General features: G+C 37.5%; 1 protein-coding gene across 1 annotated transcript in view; it reads right to left on the bottom strand.

The window, feature by feature from the left end:
• Positions 1-19094, bottom strand: part of LOC150080959 (adenylate cyclase type 2-like) — a 227757-nt gene that overhangs the window by 159366 nt on the left and 49297 nt on the right. The window contains exon 2 of the mRNA XM_090381289.1: positions 10402-10620. Within this exon, the coding sequence (XP_090237415.1) occupies positions 10402-10530 (129 nt within the window). The 5' untranslated portion in view covers positions 10531-10620. The remainder of the gene's footprint in view (positions 1-10401; positions 10621-19094) is intronic.

The following is a 19094-nucleotide window of genomic DNA, read 5'->3' as shown; positions in this document are numbered from 1 at the left end:
ACGTGATTCAAGACCGCGTGACTGCTAAATACGATTAGCGATTGCATTCATGATTTATTGTGAAATCCTCGGACCTGGCGGTCGTGCCGGAGTAAGGATAAAATACAAAACTGTGTAAGATATTTTGAAGTGTCGCGCACCAAATCACACTTTTAGACTAGCAACCAGTCGAACGATAGGATACGAGATTTCGTGTCGGTCTGCGCAGCTATTGTGAAGAGGGATTTCGTCAACTTAGTCAAGTTGATGTTACATAAGATGGCTGTATCGTATAATGATAGCTGAGAAAAACTAAAAGGAGTAATTCAAAACAGTGGTTCTCCTTGAGTGGTCTCAAAGCCAGCTCCTTAATAAAGTGAATAGCAGAAAGAACCTGTTTATTTTATAAAGAGATAATTGCACATTGTACTGAAGAATACGACAGTGCGTCTCGAACTTAGTAAAGCTATGTAGGTTGATTACGATAACTGTAAGAAGCATGTTCTTTAATCTCTGATCTTAACATTTTACTCAATATCTCATTCGTTAGGATGGGTTGACTTGGTTGTAGATTAGCTTCAATGTAGCTCACGCTAGAAGCTTTACTGGGTTTTTTCTGTAAATTGCATATGTTATTATTATTATTATTATTATCTGTTTATTTCCATAAGGAAACCACCCCGGGACGGCAAAGTGCCAGGAGGGTGCTAAGTACATATCAGGGTACGAGATACTACGTGCAGTGGGTTACATATACTGAACACGTAGTCTTGTCCCGAAATACATTTTATACACATTTTATGCTTAATATATACAGTATTTACACATTAATGATTCTGTACATACATTATACAATTCATATATTTACAATTCACTAATAATTCCATCTATAACTTACATATTAACATAACTGTTACAGAAGGTATATTTTTACAGTCAATAAATTATTATTGTTCTTAACGCAGAAAGTTTCACTTTTATTCACAATTCTTTGGTACTTTGCAGCCGATTCATATTTCGGTAAGTCTGTACGAATCCTGGAAGATCTCTTTCCGGTATGTTGCATCCTCACACAGTTTTTCGGCATCTATGTGTAGTGAGTTAAATATTTTCGCTGCATTTGATGGGAAGAATCTTTGCAGGCTACTAAGATTGTTCAGGACTGAACGCAGTGGATTATTTACTTCTCCGCAACGTCTAGCAGTGGCACGCGGTTTAACTAGAATATTATCCAGGACTGGAGCATCTATTCTGCCTGTGAGCATTTGTGCGAGAGTGTGTATGTTCCTGTTAATTGTCCGCTGCATCCAGGGTGTGATGTTAAGGTTTGAGTAGAGAATGGCCCTTGAGATAGTAAAAGGGTGGCCAGCAACTCTGTTAAGCCATCGCAAGAACCAGTACTCGATCCCAAGGACGGACTTATAATGTGAATCTGGAGCTGAAGACCAGATTTGCGAGGCATACATTGCAATTGGCAGGACACACATTAAAATGTACTTGGTCGCTAGCTGAGGATCCCTAATTCCTACCAGTTCCTGTCTAGTAGCCCATAAAGCGGCGAATATTTTTGTCTTCATATGGGCGAAGTGTTGAGCAAAGGTGAGTCTGTCATCCCACTTAAGACCCAGGTCCAGGTGAGAGTGCACTTTTTCCACACAAGACCCGTTCACAGAGATCGAGATGTCATTTTTATGCTGCTTGTAAGTTATGGTCATTTGGGCAGACTTCTGTGAATTAATACGGAGCCCGATGTTCTAAGTTTGGTTTGTCTGTTTGTGGAATGATTGGTTTGGTTTTGGTTTTTATGGCGCATGAGCGGCTAATGCGCCAAGTCCATTTGTGAAATGACAGCAGTACATCAGGGACTCTGAAATTCTCAGTAATGTTTTATGCCCAATAACACGGAGAACCTGTGAGCCATTACAGTGGAGAACGATTGGTAGGATAGAAGCTGGCCAGTTATAGGCACAGATAGCAAGGGTCTTGATTGCCCACCCAGTTGGTTTCTTGATTGTGAAAACAACAAAGCGTCTTGAAGAGCTTTAAAAGGTTCAACAGCAGATGGGCGATAATTTCCAATTAAAATGTTTCCCGAAAGATGCGGAGAGACAGACGGGGGGAAGTCTTCAATTTTATGTTCATGGATGAGTCCAGATTTGGTCTGCAGTCCGATTCAGGGTTGGATCCAGACTTGTTTTTTTTTTGGGACGGGGCGATGATAATGTGTGTGTGGGATATATGTTGTCTTATATAACGCGGCCCCCTAAACGTCAGTTCAACTCCGCCTTGTTACACGTTGATGATATAGAGAACTCTATAAAATAGTAAGCAATGAATGATGTAACGATGATGGTATACAAAAAATAAATAAATAAATAATCTGAAGCTAAACAAATAATGTTTCAGTTTATTCGGGCTCTAGAGGAGAGGTAATCACTTCCTCCTGGATCCGGTGTTGGTCCAACTCTTGACGTAGAGAGAGAGAGAGAGAGACTCAATACCAACTTCTAAATATCTGGGAAAGGAACAGTTGCGTTGGAGATGATCTGAAGGCATATACAGGCGAGAGAGGAACTGACTGCTATGGCATCAAGACAATTTTTGATCCATATACTTATTAAGAGTTTAATGGGCGATAATTATCTTCTCACCATAGAGCGCAACCGGTTCACGTTTTTCACATCTGGGATAGTTCCAGAGAAGATTGGACACAGAGTTCTACAGATCTCATTGAGGAGGTTGTTATGAGAGTTTCTGGCACTAGGACTATTTAGGCCATATCTTCCTCTTCGTTGAGGAGATACAGGATGCTCTGCCGACATAAATTTCTAGTCTCCTTACGCCACTCAGTTACTTATCTGCAGATAGAAGAAATATCATTTGAAGAATCAGACTTGCTGTTTAATTTCCATTAATCTCCTTTCGTACTTGTAGACATTTTTATATATTGTTTTTATTTTGTGATAATTTTATTGGCCCCATCTTAAATAGTATTTTTTTTTTACTTTATTTTGTTAAACTAAGTTTTATAATAAAGTTTTTGAATCTTTCAAAACGTTTATTTTATTTAATGATAAATGTGTACATTATTAATATTCTTCAATATGTGAAAATATCTCTGGCGGCACCTACTAATTTTTCGGAATAAAGTTAAAACCGATTGGTAACGAAAATGCGAGTCGGAAATGACGCTAACTCAGTCACTAACGTTGATTCGGTAAAGTAAGTAGCGGCCGTGAGCATACAACGTATGAATAACTTCGGTTCTAGCTGTTCTATTTTTAAAAATTTAAACGGTTTTGATTTTCGTCAAAGGTGTTTTCACTTAAAATAAAACATCTTTTCGTGAGTACACGGCACATACACGGTTTTTTAAGAGAACTTCTGCGAAACTGGACCTATCTGAAGCACTAGGAACAGTTTAATTCTCGAATAGCGTCTTCAAATGTAATACTCTTCTTGTGACATTTTTTATCTATTCCTCAAACACCTTACAGGTCGTTCCTCGATATGCTTTTCCGTATAGTGGCCGTAGCTTCCTCCATTTCGCAACCTAATTTCTGTCATATATCCGATCACTATAGCACCTGCAAATAATAGTGACTACTCGCAGTGGTGTATTCGGGCCGGAACGACGTTCCAGTCCTTTTTTTTTCTAAATGTCATAATAGAAAATCATTAAATTTATACACCTAATATTATGAAACAATGGCATAATCAAAGGGGAGGGAGAAATATCTATTTTACCCATTGCTACTAAAAATATATATTAATAGTAATCTTTAAAATTAATAGATTTATTTAAAAACAAAAATATAAATTTCGCAATGAAACTTGAACGTTTCTTACTGAAGTACAATGTGTTAGATAAAGAGATCCAACGAATGAGATATACTGTGATGCGTGCGAACGCTGCATTTTGATTCGCCATGAGCTGAACGCTAGAACTGGTTCTGTGAACCGTGAGTCTGAAGTCTGATTCAGTTACTGTACAGTCGATGTGGCGTTATCATATAGTTTTCTGGACAACGAGCGTTCCGGTACTATTTTTTTTTTTCAGCAATGCACCTCTGACTACTAGCCGTTTGTAAAGGAAACCGAGTATTGCAAAAAGTTGTGAAAGGAATTGGCGGCCATCTTGTTCTTAAAATGATTCTACCACCGTAACGCTGGGTCCGTGAATGCATCCAGTCGATATCAAAAGGATACGCGTCAGCGTTTTCTGTATTTGATAAATACTTAAAAGCTAAATACTTTTTTCCCCGGCTTCATTCAATCGCACAACTTTTCCTTAAAGCGTACAAAGTGATTACATTTGGCTCAACGAAACGTCCTTTAGTTTCTACGCCATTGCAAACACAGACAATTAGGTTTCATGCCAATCATACGTAACTAACTCGGTAATACTGTAACTTGACTTTGTCTGTAGGAACCTCTTAAGGCGCTAGAGTTTTAACAATCTTAGAACTTTTCAAACAGCCTTCAGCATATAAGATGTTGCACGAACTGGAAATCATTTTTAAAGTTTTGTTGATAATATTAACACTGATTTATTGGTTGATGACAGAATTTCTGTGTGGTTTATCTTGTCCTTCAGTAGAGGTCTGGCATTTCTTTTTGGGGAGATTCGAGTCTGGTTGAAGGAAGTTTTATAGGCACAAAGTTGACTGAATTAGTCGGTCCCGGTCGAAGTGTGAATGCCCCCCTTCTCCCCAGAGACTAAGGTTTCATCTGGCAAAATAGGCAGCCGCTGCACAGGTTTATTATTATAAGTATATTAAAAAAAATCTGAGCTTCTGTCACTATTTCAGCTACGATCTGTTTTTCACACAGCGAGAAAGAACGGAAGTTGTAACCACTTCGCTAATCGCGAGGGCCCATACATCACAGCTGTTGTTAATTTAACAACAGCTGTATGTATGGGTCGTAATTTGAGAGGGAGAGAAAACCAACATAATTTACTGTTCTGTTCTTATTATTTCTCATCTCGACAATTAAAATCTTGTACGAATGTGATCTTTCTTAAACTGCCTCAGAGCTGAGGTGGCGCCCGAAATGATCTTGGGGTCTGAACAAAGAGAGCACTGTAACTAATGATCCCCCACAATTTATTCTGTCACAAAGACGTCCTGTTTCTGTTGAATGACTTTATAGATTATTCTTAGAGCATAGTTACTTTGTATTGATATCTATAATTGGCCCACTTCTCGCTACAGGACTTGCAACAGTCAGGCAGCGTACTTTCGGTGTTGAACTATAACCAACTTTTTTTTTCTGAAGAAGAAAATGTTTTCCCCCTTTCCACGTCTATTTTCTGATGCAGTCTTCCACCAAAAATTAATCTTCAGATCTCTCAGAAAGCTGCTTTATTTTTCTTCTCAATTCTGAATAGCATTCACTTTATTGAGAATCTTCATTTCATTAACTATTCCCTATTCTAAACATTATACGAACAGAGGAAGCTGTGCGAACGGTAGCGAAACTATAAATTCTGACCCTGAGTGCTTTTTAATAACCATTCTAAACCAATCTACCCCCTCCTCACCCACCGAGGTGGCGACCAGGTAGTATTATAGTTTCGGTATTTTAGTATGAGAATCTTTTGAGCGGCTGAACGCAAAAGAACCGTGCTGTAAGTGTGGTAAGGTCATTAATATGAAATTATAATAATAATTAAAAGAGGAGGGAAAAATAAGGAGGAGATTGAATTTGTTTCCAATCAAATATGGGATGGGGCACAACTCAATTCCAGTGGAATTCCCCATGAGAAATGATGGAAATATGGGCACTCAAAAGATTCTCGTACAAGCATTTGCTGAAGACTTTATAACTAACAGTGAATAAGAAACAGTAAATATTTCATTCAGATTGGTTTTATGGAAAGAAAGAATAGATTTCCTTCTACTCATAAAGTCGATTTGCTTCCTCCTTCCGCCAATATATTTCCTTCTTCCGGTAAAGCTACGAATATATTCTTCGTAGGTTTTGTGGGACAGGCCTTTTTTTTTTTTTTTTCCAAAGAACATCTGTCGGACAACTAAGAAAGAAAGACTTCGAAGAAGGTGAAACACAACTCGTTCGTAAATATACGCTTTATAATCGAAAGGAAGAGTTCAAACTCCACCATGGTCATTGGTGAAATTGAAGTCCCCCCCCCCGGTTTTTAATTTCTTAAAACCAGTTTTAGAACATATACACATACTATTTTCAGACTGATTTTCGGCAAAACTATAAAACTGTATGAGAAATGACGCAGTGTGGCCAGCAAAAAAAAAAAAAAACACACGACTAGACCAGCTTTGAAAGCTTGGATAAATTAAAGTTATGAGCAGCCTACATTTAATGGCCTAATATCTTTGTTATGTATATCAATATTGAAGTTGATCTAAGCTGCTACGCAAAACTCATCCTTTTTCATTTACATAAATGATATTTGATGAGATGATGAAAAATAAATAGCAAAATTCTGTGTATTAAAACTTTAATAATTGCTACAAGCTACTACAAAAGGGAACAAATGATATTTAATTGCTGTCGAAAAGTAGAAGAGATAAAGTTGTGTGTGTGTGAGAGAGAGAGAGAGAGAGAGAGAGATAAAAGTTTTCTCAAAAAAAAAAAAAAAGGTTGAATTTTTATTGGAGTTAAGAGGGGAAAAAAAAAAAAAAGGAAACTAACCGAAAATTAACATTACTGAAACAGTAATGCGTACGCTTGCTTTTTCATAGCGCAGGATCCGTTCGGTGAAAGGAATAACAAAATATATTGAAGTTTGCGATTTCTTCTCTGGTCTTCAGACGCTTATGGAAGTGCATTGTCATTTCAGATACTTTTTTTTTTTTTTTATGGTAAACTTGTCTTAAACGCTTCTTCAGTTTAAGGTACTGTTATACGCCTCATAGTTCATTGCCTTTTTTTCTGCATGACATCCACTAAAATGACGCCTTCAAGTGTTCTAAAAGACATTTTGCCGACTAATTACTCTTGCGTTATCCGTAGAAATGTTTCGAAACGCTGCTACTAGAAGAGGAAAGTTCAACTCGCAATATTTAAGCGTACCCGATTTACTTCTTAAATGTGGATGTATTACTTTTTGGACGATCCTTCGTACTTAACGTTTAAATCTTATAGTTGTAATAAATAAACTTAAATTAAAATAAGCAATAGAAGCTTTAATGTGCCTATAAACAAGTTTGCTATAGAAAAGTAAAATTTCAGTAAAATAAAATAAAAAGTGCGTTTAATTCGCACAGTACCCACGTTATTACAAATAATCACACTTCTGGGATGAATTTTCCCAAATGAGTAAAGATGAAATTACGGGATCTATGCCAATCCGTCGATTGAATGCGATTCCACTCACGTTTCATAAGAATTGGCATTGATCCCGTAATGCAATGCTTATTCTTGTGTGGTAAATTATATCAAATTTTATTTGATGAATCTAACATATCAAATTTTATTTGATGACTAACACACGAAACCCTTTCATTTAAGAGCAGTATTAAAGTCAAAAGTTTTATTGATTGTGCATATTCCGGAAAAAATGCAGTTAAGAAGGATATTTTTTAGATGCTCAAGAATTGCGACTGACAAATAGTCATTGCCTTCTTTCCCTTAAAACACACGTTGCTTCTATTAAGAGCCGATACACCATCTGAGAAGTGCATTAAATGGTTGTGTGCCATCTTCTATTTTTTTTTGGGATAAAAAAAAAAATCGGCTCGGAATGGACGGGAACACCAATACGGCGTTCCTATTCATCATACGTGTTGTCCTCTGTTCTATTCTATTCTGGTGTAATCTTGCAGTTCGTGCCTTGGTGGAGGGGGGGGGGGCATTTGTCGGAAAATGTTATGTGTGTTTATTATACAGGTATTATACAGTTACTGGAATTTATATTTCCGAAATAAATATTGAAAGGCCGCCGTAGCCTAGTGGTCAGGCGCGCGGGTGCATAAGTACACGTGCCTTGAGTGACCGGGGTTCAAGCCCGTGACTACTGAATACGGTGCTGTTTCTTGTATTCTGTCTATCTTGTGAACTCCTGACCGTTTGGTCGTCCCGGAGTATAAACAGAAAATTTATTTATTATTTTATCTTACGTTTACTAACAAGTTATATTACAAGGAAGCTCTCGGGATTACCGATGACCTTAAGAAACTGTTGAATGAAAAGAGTTTCGCAACTTCTTCATTCACACATAATTAGCATTCGCAGTGATGCAAGAAGCTGATGCTTATACAGCATCAGCCAAAAAAAAAAAAAAAAAAAACCCAACAACATACGACACCTATTCATTCCCTCCAATAGTCCGTGTAGTTCTTGAATTTATTTAAACTATCAACTTCCACAACAACAAATGGAAGTTTGTTCCAGCAATCAACACCTCGCTGGCTAAAGGCAAACACGAACATCTTATATGCAACTCTCCTTCCTCAATTTGAATTTGTGGCCCCTCATGTGTGTTGTCTGAACAACAGCAAGAATCCAATCAGCATTGAGTTTGCTCAATCCATTCAAACCCTTAAACACCTCAGTCAGATCACTTCGCAGGTGCCTAGTCTCCAGACGCTGCAATTTGCAGGAACTGAAGCCTTCCTTGGTAAGAGCACCCCTTTGTTCCACTCATCAATCTCGTTGCCTTTCTCTCTCTCTGCTCGTTCCAGCAGCTCCGTGTCCTTCCTAAAATGAGGCCTCCAGACCTGTAGGCAGTACTCAAGGTGTGGCCTGACCATTGCCTTATACAATGGGATAATCTCTTTCTTATCCCTGCTAGCAAAATTCCTGTATATCATTGACAAACCCCATGAGCTGTTCTGGCAGCCTGTCTGCATTGCTCAGAGAACTTCATACCTGGCTGCACAATTACCCCCCCAAGTCTTTTTCATTTTCCACTACCCTGAGTGTAGTACCACAGAGTTGGTACGTCATCTGCCTAAGTTTTCTAGATCCTGTTGCAGTAGCATACTGTCATTAACCACCCTGCTAACCTTTGTATCATCTGCAAACTTGGACATTAAGCCTGATATGCTTTCATCAATATCATTGATAAATATAGAAAACACAATGGGCCCAACACCGAATCCTATCAGACTCCACTAATAACATTAATCCCTCGAAGAGCAATGTCCATTGATTACCACTCGGCCTTCTTCCACCCAACCATCCCTTTATCTATAGCAGCAACTTTTCCTTAATGCAACACTGCTCCAATTCGTACAGCAGTGTTTTACGTGCAACAGTACAAATGTATCAAAAGTTTCCTGAAATCCAAGTACATTATATCAAAATTATTTTTTTGCACCCAGTTCCTTTGTGACCACATCGTAGTAACTAATCAAATTGGTCTAACAAGACTTCCCGTTAACAAACCTATGATGTGCTTGAAGTATAATTGCGGTTTTGTCTAGATGATCCTGTATTACTTCTTTTACCAGTGACCATTGGAGTCACTGGTAAAAGAAGAAATACAGGATCATCTCCCTGGACCAGAAGTTAAACTATCAGGTCTGTAATTGCTCGTATCACCCTTTGATCGCCTCTTCCTTTTTGAATCGAGGATATATTCGCACATCTTCAGTCTATGGGTTACCTCCCCTGAATCCCTGGCCTGGTGGCCATGAAGGGCAATATTGCAATGCATCGATTTTCATTATTATTATTGCAATAAAGATCTCTAATCCAAAGATGAACTCACAATTATGGCTAAGAATTTGCTTACTTCCTTCGCTGCCTTCCTTAATATAATTGTATAGACCGACTTACACCCCGGGCACCTTTTTATGTTTAACTTCCGCAATTTTTCTTCCGCTTTTCTCTCATTTATTACAAAATCATTTAGCTCCCTGTTAGAGCTTGATAAACTTCTGGCATCTCTTCATTAAAGAATTCCTAATGTGTGAATGTAGATGCAAAATACTCATTCAGTTTGTCAGCAACCTGAGCAGGATCATTCTACTATTGTTTATTCTGTACAGAATATATTCACCGTTGTTATTCATATTATGAATATTGGCCTGACATAGTCGAGTGGGCAACGCGTATGAATCGACCGTGGTTCGAGCCCACGCAATCGCTAAATACAGTTAATGATAATACTCTATTAAAGTAGTATGACTAATTGTAAAATCCTCTGGCTTATGTGGTCGTACTGTCATATAAACAGAACATTTTTATTTTCTAATTTTAACTTAATAGTTTGTAAATATAATAGTTATTTATAACTGCGTAATTTTGCCAAAAAAGTTGAAAGAACGAAGGATAAAGAATAAATTGAATAATAGATATGATAGTATCCTGCCTTTTTTTGTAAGAAGGAATAGAAGGAAAAAAACTGGCCTACTGATTCATTTTCTTCGCAGCAGATTAAATAATTTTATCTTAACTTTCTTAATAAAGTAGCTGAAATGGCTTGCACTTTACCATGACATGTCTCCAAGACCAGTCGTTGTCATCAGAGCAGGCAGCTTTCAGGAACAATTCGCTAATCAGGACGGATGACTCGCTTCCTCTCTCCAAACTCTTTCTGGCCACAAGGTCCAGTCCTGCCATCTGTTGGATTTGGGAGCCGGTGTCACAGTACTGTTGTTGATATCACGTTCATTGTCTGGCAATGGAAAATTGGAGTTCCACATATGCCACCTGAAAAATATGTAGATAACTGTTAGAAAAGTCCTAAGGCAGTTAGATAAATAAGCTATTTGTGTTTTAATATTTTGTGGCGCATCAGCTGTGATGTTTATAGTGGGCCAAATTTTGAAATAAGCCGAAACAAAAAAAATTATAGCAATAGTTGCCTGCATTAGACAAAAACTACCCAAAATTAGTAAACGGTCTTTATTGCCATAAAAAAGATAACAGTACTTGAAAGTTTCTAACGAGAACTTTGTTGTATAATCCTGCACACGGTTATAGTCTTCACCGCCAAATGCGGTTAATAAACTGTGAAAAAATTTGTCTTCAAATAAAAAGATACTGTTTTTATATTATGAGCTATTTGAGTGACCACTTGCATGTATATTTTCCAGTGCGTTCCCATCGAGCACAGGTACCATAGATCCGTCATTGCTGAACTAATGTTTGAGACTAAACGGATTACTATGCCCCCCACCCCCTCTTCTTTAAGAGTTGAAGTTAACGTAGTATGATTAGAGAGGTGTTCAGCAAAAATATTCCAGCATGGACAAATTCACCACCATTTTAATTTCGTCTTTCTGTTCTAAAACTGAAATATTAAGATCATTTCATTTCTCCTTCCTCTAAGTTTATCGAATCGCCAATACTCTGGCTACTATGACAAAATAAAACAGATAAGAATGAAACGTTGGAAATAAGAAAGTTTTGGCAAATGCCAGTGTAGCTGTGAACAGAAAAAAAAACAATGATTTCGCTTTAAATTCATAATTTTTAAAATAATTCCGCAAATTGCTGCTTAATTTTGTTATTATTCATTTTTAATTAACAGAATGGCTGTCAGGTGTGCTAGCCTGGTGTATAAAATATGTGAAACGAAGATCAGTGACTGTGGCTCAGCCCACGTGACTACTAAATACATTTTTTTTATCTTATGTGTGGCACGAATCTGTTTGTTTGTTATTTGGTTTTTAGGAGCATTAGCAACTAAGGCCATATTGCTCCGGGGATATGCGGTGTTCCTTTTTCCCCCTCTCTGGAGTGAGCCCCCAGAGAAATCTGGCCCACCTTTTGGCAACATCAGGTGGTTCAGAGTCTCGTATCGAGACAGTACGTGCTCTATTGGGACTGTACCCAGAATCATCTGGACGAGTACCCAGAATCATCTGTCCAGGTGACTGATGCTTCTGGGTAGCCAAGAGGCCATAACAGAACACACACACACACACACACACATAATACACACAAACCTACGTCACTCACATATCTGGCCCGTTTGTAGTGATACTGTTCTTCAGAGATACGAGGCGGAGATGAACTCGCGTTCTAGGAGCCGCCCTTTACAAAAACACATGACCTTTCCGCATCTTCCGTATTTGGTGGTCACGGGCTCGAACCCCGGTCTAATCAGGACGCATGTGCACTGCTGCTCCTGCCCACCTGGCGGCGCGAATCTAAATTTTATTTAGTGTCCTTCAGTAAGATGCCAAAAGAATATTGTGTAGAGATACCAAGATATTCCGTGTATTAAACTAGGGTGTGAGTAACATGTCTCCTTGTGCACTGTAATAGATGTAATTTTTCAGTTTTAGAATGGAGGAAAACGCGATATAATATTAGACATTTTCAAAGAAATAGGCTGTCCTTGTCTGATTATTTTTTGTGCTGAAAAAGGATCTGCATGCCTTCCTCTAAAATTGGGTGAATATTTGAGCGACATTTATTATTATCTAGAAAGAAGTGCTGAAAGGAAAGTTAGATTGAAACAGTTACCGTAAATGCTTGCCACTGAAGTGGAAAAGCTTTGAAGCATGTGGGTACATGTTTGCTGTCTTTGGGTAGGCTGGTAGAACAGTATCAAACCGCCATTTACTTTTGGCTATGCCGCAAAATAGGCCCTGTGTAACGTGTGTAGATTGGTTATGTTCACGCACCGATTTGCATTATAGATCGATCCGTAAATCGGGAGGGGGGTGAGGAGAGGTACACTTACTCCTTCCGCCTGAGATTTACTAATTTTAGCTCTCTTGGAGAGGCCTTCAGAAATTTTTTCCGGTCTATGGTGGAACTTGGGAAGCGGACCTTCCCAAACGAGTGAAAAGCGGCAGAACCTCAGGACTTACAGTGGACACTTCATCAGTAATAACTGAAACATTTAAAGTTCAAGAGGGTTCAGACACCATTATAGTCCACCTTCAGTGTTTCAAGAAATTAAATGAAAGTATATAAAGCTGTGGTTTGACTCAGATGATGAGGTCAAGGATGCGTTTTGCAGAAGCACTGCTGTTTCTTTCAAAATCTCTCTAAAGGACATATGATAAATCTATTATTGCCTTTGAGTATTTTTAGTATTCGTGCTGTGCATCCTGGCCAACTTCCAGTTACGTGTCCTTGTAATTATAGTTCAATGGCATTTAGACCTAACTTTTCTATTAGGTCACACGAATTTTAATTCAGTTCGTTATTTTTAATAAATTCCATCCTTACTGTTAGTTTATTTCTAGCGACGTGCTCGGTAATTTCTAATAATGAAAGAACATCCTAATGGTTTTCATCGGCCTTCTTTTCTAAAGTCATCTTTATGGCAACAACCCCACAAGCTTCAAGTAGGTCACGGATCTTTTACCTTGAGCAAAAAAACATCTTATTTTCTTACTATTAAGGACATCGTGCTCTCCCATTAATGACAAAGTGTTAATATTCTATTTTTCTATTAGTTTATTTGCTGCCAGGAAATTTCTGACAGAAAACGAACCAATAGAAAATTCTTTAGTAAGTGCCATGAGAAATGAAGCCAATGAGAACGGATTTCTCTGAGAATCCATCCCAGCGATTTTGCTGAAAATACACACTTTATCTGTTTATCTCTTACTTTATGGTCCAACTTAGCACAGCAGCTTTAAAAACAGGAGCTATAACATGTTTCTGTTCATAGGTTACTTTGTGAAATATAGACGTTGGAGGGGGTGAGATATCAGCTTAGTTTCTTGAAACCAAACTTCGCTGTACAAACCCCTTTCTCAAGCCTCCTCTTTGAAGAAAGTAGCAGTTGTGAAGATTAATTTGTCGCGCTACATGTCGCTGATAACCTTTTACAGCATCACAATTTTTCGTCTGTTCTGTTCATATCTAGCCTGCAATAAATACTCATCCAGTTAAGAATATTTACTTAATTCAGATAAAGGTTGTGTGCTTATGAAATTGGCAATTGTATGAAAACCACTTCAGCATAATCAGGACTAGGAAGACTAACTTCCATCGTTCTAAAGCATGCGGTACAATACTGGGCAACAGGAAATCCTGTTAGCAATCTTTAGAAAAATGATGACAGGCACGCGAAATATGGGAGTCTTTGTTCACCATTTCATTCTCTGACTTCCCAAGGGAACAATTTGAAATCTGATAATAATTACAGTCCTCAGTTTTACAAAAAGCCGGATGTTCTTATATAAGCACTGCCATATAAAATATCTTAGCTAAATGTATATCAAGTGCATGTTGCTTTGTATATTACTAGTGATGGGCATAATCTAATGATCATAATCGGTTATATGTAAATCAGCATTCAAAGAAGAAGAGAGGGGAAAAAGAAAATGAAGCGACCGATGTAGCATTCTTTCCATTCGATCTCTCTCTCTCTCTCTCTCTCTCTCTCTCTCTCTCTCTCTCTCTCTCTCTCTCTCTCTCTCTCTCTCTCTCTCAGGTTACCATATAATTGATTATATGCAAATTGAGTTCAATATTTATAGAATATAATCGAGACTAGTGATGGGCATACTCAATTATTTAGAGTATATCCATCCGTCACTAGTCTGTACATGTGTGCACGCACGCATGTATGTATTAACCAAGTTTAAAAAAATAATAATAATAATAAATAAGGATAAAGATAGGTACTCTAGAAGGTGAAAAGGTTGCTCGAATTGAACATAGTTTAGATAAGAAGACATTATTTATGAAAACAATTCAGGAGAACCAGAGTATGAGATGGGAGAACATGCAACTGATTTCAATTTCCCACTCATCTGAAGCAATTCAACAGACAAGCTAAAGCATGTTTCTGTCCGATGAGAGAAGGTTGTACAATAAAAAAAATCCAGGTTTTGCTGTACTAACAAAAAAAAAAAAAAAAAAACAGAGGTGTTTCCCTAAGTTTCTGCTGAACTGTAGGACCCACAGAAACTGCATAGAGTCCGCACGGGCCATGGTTCAACGTTGTGAACAGTATAGCAAAGTGAACAAAGCTTTGATTTTCATTTTGGCTCTTTCAGTAACCAGGAACTAGTAGTGTTAAGATGGCTTGATTTTTAGCCCAAATTGCTTGAGACAAGTCCATACTTGATGCAGGATAACATGGAATGAATTGTGTGGGCGAGATTTGCATTGCTCATAACGGTAATCTCCCAATGACCCCGCCGGGGTGGGGGGGGGGGGGAATCGCTATTCGTTAACCCTTGCTTGCGCATTCCCTCCACAAATTTGGAGTCGAGTTGCACGATTCTGAAGGAAAGGCATTATGAAGCCAACTCTCGGGACTCCATCTTTTTTAATCGATTTGACTCTTCTCCGTTGTTGACAAAGTCTCCGTGTTTTTTCAGAAACTCCGTTTTTCTCCTTTTATTATTTTTTATTTTGCCATTCTTCTTGAAAACGTTATAATGAATTGGCCGTCATGTGCTATGGTAGTCTCGTTGCAAAATATAAACGCGCAATAATAGTTTTTCTCTGTGATGTGTGATATTTCATCGGACTTATGTGATACGAAGCTTATTAACGTGGTATTTCGTTGGCACCGTCTTTCAGTACGGTGCCAACGAAATACCACGTAAAATTTCAGATTTCACACGATTTACTTTGTATTGTAAAATCTGGAAAAAGTTCAGATATTCTTTTTTGTTCGGATATTAATTGTCGGACTGTGGGTGTTTATTTTTTCCTTTTTATACTTCGGTGCCACCTTATAAATCTGAAGAGTTTACAATTAATCATTTTTACAGTGAATACAAATTTACCGTATATTTAGCAGTCATGCGGACTCGAACAAATGCACCGCGCTGACCACTGGATTACCTCAAGTTCCGCTAAAGAAGTTTTTATTTAAATATTGCTCTTGACAGTTCATACCTATTGGAAGACTTCCTATATGCGGAACAGCGAACAAGTTTGTAGGATCTAAGCTATGACGGGCTCTTCTCAGGCTCAGTGTAAATAATAACAATGACCCTGAACAAAAGTGCCTTGTAACGTAGCCAATATTCTGCTATCTCGCGTTGTCTTAATACTTCATGCGTGTGTATGGTTCCCCCCCCCCCTTTCGTTCATTCATATAACAGGCTTTGCTCTCATTTTGTCTGAAAATATTTTCTATATTGCTATCGGAATGGAGGGATGAGAACCGGTGATGTAGGCGTTGGTGTCAGAGTAAATTCTTGTTTGTAGAATTTTTATCTGCGAGAACACTTTCCAGCAGGGATGACCCTAGGTGAACTTTAATATCAGCGTCCCTCCTTTCCACAAAAACCCCAAGGGCAAATGTAGGCTTAAAGTTTTTAGAAAACTGGGAAACATTTTGTTGAGCGACTGAGTAATCGCAACGATTTATTCTGGGGAACGAAAACATGGTTCTATCATTTTAAATTAAATTAAATTTAAGAAATGCTTGAAACCGCGAAATAAATATAGCAACGTAATTAATGCTGTTGATTGGGTTGTGTGGGTAAGGCAAGGTAAAACTATTATACTTCTTGTAATCTAACCACCATCGTACCAGATTTAAAAAAAAAGGATAAAATAAAAATATATAATACACTGTATATAGAAAATGAAAAGAAGCACCAAAACAAACAACCTCGGGGAAGCAAACACACGACTCCTCGCCCAAAGAGATATATATACTCCTGCGACCCAAAGAACGAGCGTAATGCGTTACAATTAGTTACTCAGTGGTGACACCTACTGCGTTTTAATTATTTTATTTATTTATTTTTTGAATTATTTTTTTAAAATTATTTTTTGACGTTAAAACATTTTTACTGACGTTATTCCAAAAATTTTGTAACGAAAAACCGTCATGCGAAAAGTGTTACGGAAGTGACGCCATCTTCAGTTCGCCAGAAGCGAATTATTTTAACTTGTATTGTTGCAATCATACTTGTTTGATGGCAACAATAATTTATCTTCTGCTGGACTAATTCAATGAAATTTTGCACGGAGCGTCATCTTAACTCTATAGTAGAGGAAAAACTTTCAAACTTCTGAAAATTGCAGTAGTTTTTCTAGGATAGTGGAAAATATAAACATGTGATCGAGGAAATTTTCTCATGTAATAAACGGGATAATGTGGACATATAGCATATCGTTGGAAAGCTAAGGAATTTAGAAACATAAATATTAAGGTTTGTTTTAAGATACAAAAAACTTTCGGAAACTGGGAAATGAGTTAACTCGAAAACGCATCTCGTTTCAAGTCATCAGGTGTTTTCAGATTGAATGTATATATATATTTTTTTTTCTTTACAATTAAACTCTGAGGCTGGAAAAGAGGTCTGCACATTTATGTAAACATTCTTCAACTTGGACATGTCATCAGATCTTTCGATAAATACTATACGTAATGGAACAACTATAGATTATATATTTAGTCTTGAGCTAAAATCTCTTAAATGTAAAAATTATGTATCCTACTTTAGTCATCACAGACCAATACTTTCAGTAACCGATATGTAATTATTATTAATAAAATAAAAACATCGTTACATAATTATCCATGAATTTTATTAATATCTGAAAATTAAAACGTTTCTAACGACTGCCAATCACTCTTGAATATAAAACATGTTGAATATGCTAGCGACAGGACACACATTACGTACCTGGTACAGAAATTTTTTTTTTTTTTTTTTTTTTTTGTGATTAATAGAAATGAAAAGTAAATATAGTTATCTCCTCATCAATTAATTATTAAAATTATAACATGATAGAATACTTAATAAAACTATATGTTTACGTTCTGTAAATTTTGCCATTTAGTTTAATTAGAACTGTATAATACTTATTATTCTCCTCCCGTATTGCTTTTTTTAAAGTCTGTTTTCTCTCTATACATATATATTTCTTCACAAGCTACACCACATTCACGAGTCTTGCATAACAACATACACGAATCAAGGGCAGACTGTCTAAAGCTAACAATATTGCATTAAAATTACATTAAATAAATTTTCATTTATTGCAACTACAGCAAGCCCATCACAGCACTAGGATAGGGGCATAAATTCAGTACAAAGGAGACAAATATATATATATATATATATATATATACACTTGTCGGATTTATATTTTTCTGATTTTAATGAGATTTGCTTTGGCTCGACAGATTTTTAAAGCCTAAATACAAAATTTCATGAAAATCCGACCACTGGGAGTATCCTGTTACACATGCGGACTAACAAGAACACAATAGGCCAGCGGTTCCCAAACTGTGCTCCGCGGCGTCCCAGCTCGCCGCAGCGAACTGACAGTGGGCGCCGCGGGTTATTTTAAAATTTCGATGGAAACATAAGGATACTCGACATCTGTCGGACACCGCGCGAACTATTAGCTCTAGGTAGTTCACAGATTCAACATTATTTATTAAGTTGTTTGGACCTAACTACTTAATAAGCGGAACTGTTAGGTATTGTTGTTGTTGAAGTAGAATTTATTGGCGCAAGGGCTGCTATAACTTAAAATTGTTGGTCAATATATGAAAGGAATTGTTCTAGAAGTGACTATATAGGTTTATCATTTTTAGATATTTAAACAGCTCTGATAGATTGGCATCATCTCCAAGTATATGAGCTAGTTGCAAGGGTTTTTGTGAGTCGATTAAAGATCTGAAACATTCAATTCTAGCTGAATCACAGTGTGCACATTCAATAATAATGTTTTACTGTAAGAATGGAACTGCAATGCGAGCAGAGAGGAGGCTCTTCTCCTAGCAGTAAAAAAAGATGCGTTAGGTGCGTATGGCCAATTCGTACTCTTGCAAGCACGACCTCTTCGTGCCTGTTTAATCGGGAACTAGATCTCCATAGCTGTGGGTTTTGTTTTATTTCAAGGAGTTTGTTTGATATCTGATTATGCCACTTTTCAGTCCACACCTCTGTACATATCCTCCGCATGATTGGCTTGTAATCAGAAAAAGGAACTGGGATGGGATCGAAGCAAGCAGGGTGTTTTGCTGCTTCGTCTGCACATTCGTTTCCTGGAATTCTAACGTGACTGGGTATCCAGCAGAACGTGACAGTCAGCTTATTTTTATTGAGGTGACATAACTGTGATCTGATTTGTGTGAGAAGTGGGTGGGAATTTTGTGGTTTTTCCTGTAGGGCTTGGCACCGTGAAAAAATTACAGACACTAGGGGCGCCGTGAACCAAGAAAGTTTGGGAACCTCGAGCTTAGCATGCGGACACACACGAATGCAACTAAAAACCACAAAACC

The sequence above is a fragment of the Mastigoproctus giganteus genome, chromosome 9 (assembly GCF_048544385.1).
Source record: "Mastigoproctus giganteus isolate SK-2022 chromosome 9, ASM4854438v1, whole genome shotgun sequence".
Classification (NCBI taxonomy): domain Eukaryota; kingdom Metazoa; phylum Arthropoda; class Arachnida; order Uropygi; family Thelyphonidae; genus Mastigoproctus; species Mastigoproctus giganteus.
This window is presented reverse-complemented; position numbering and strand designations above follow the sequence as displayed.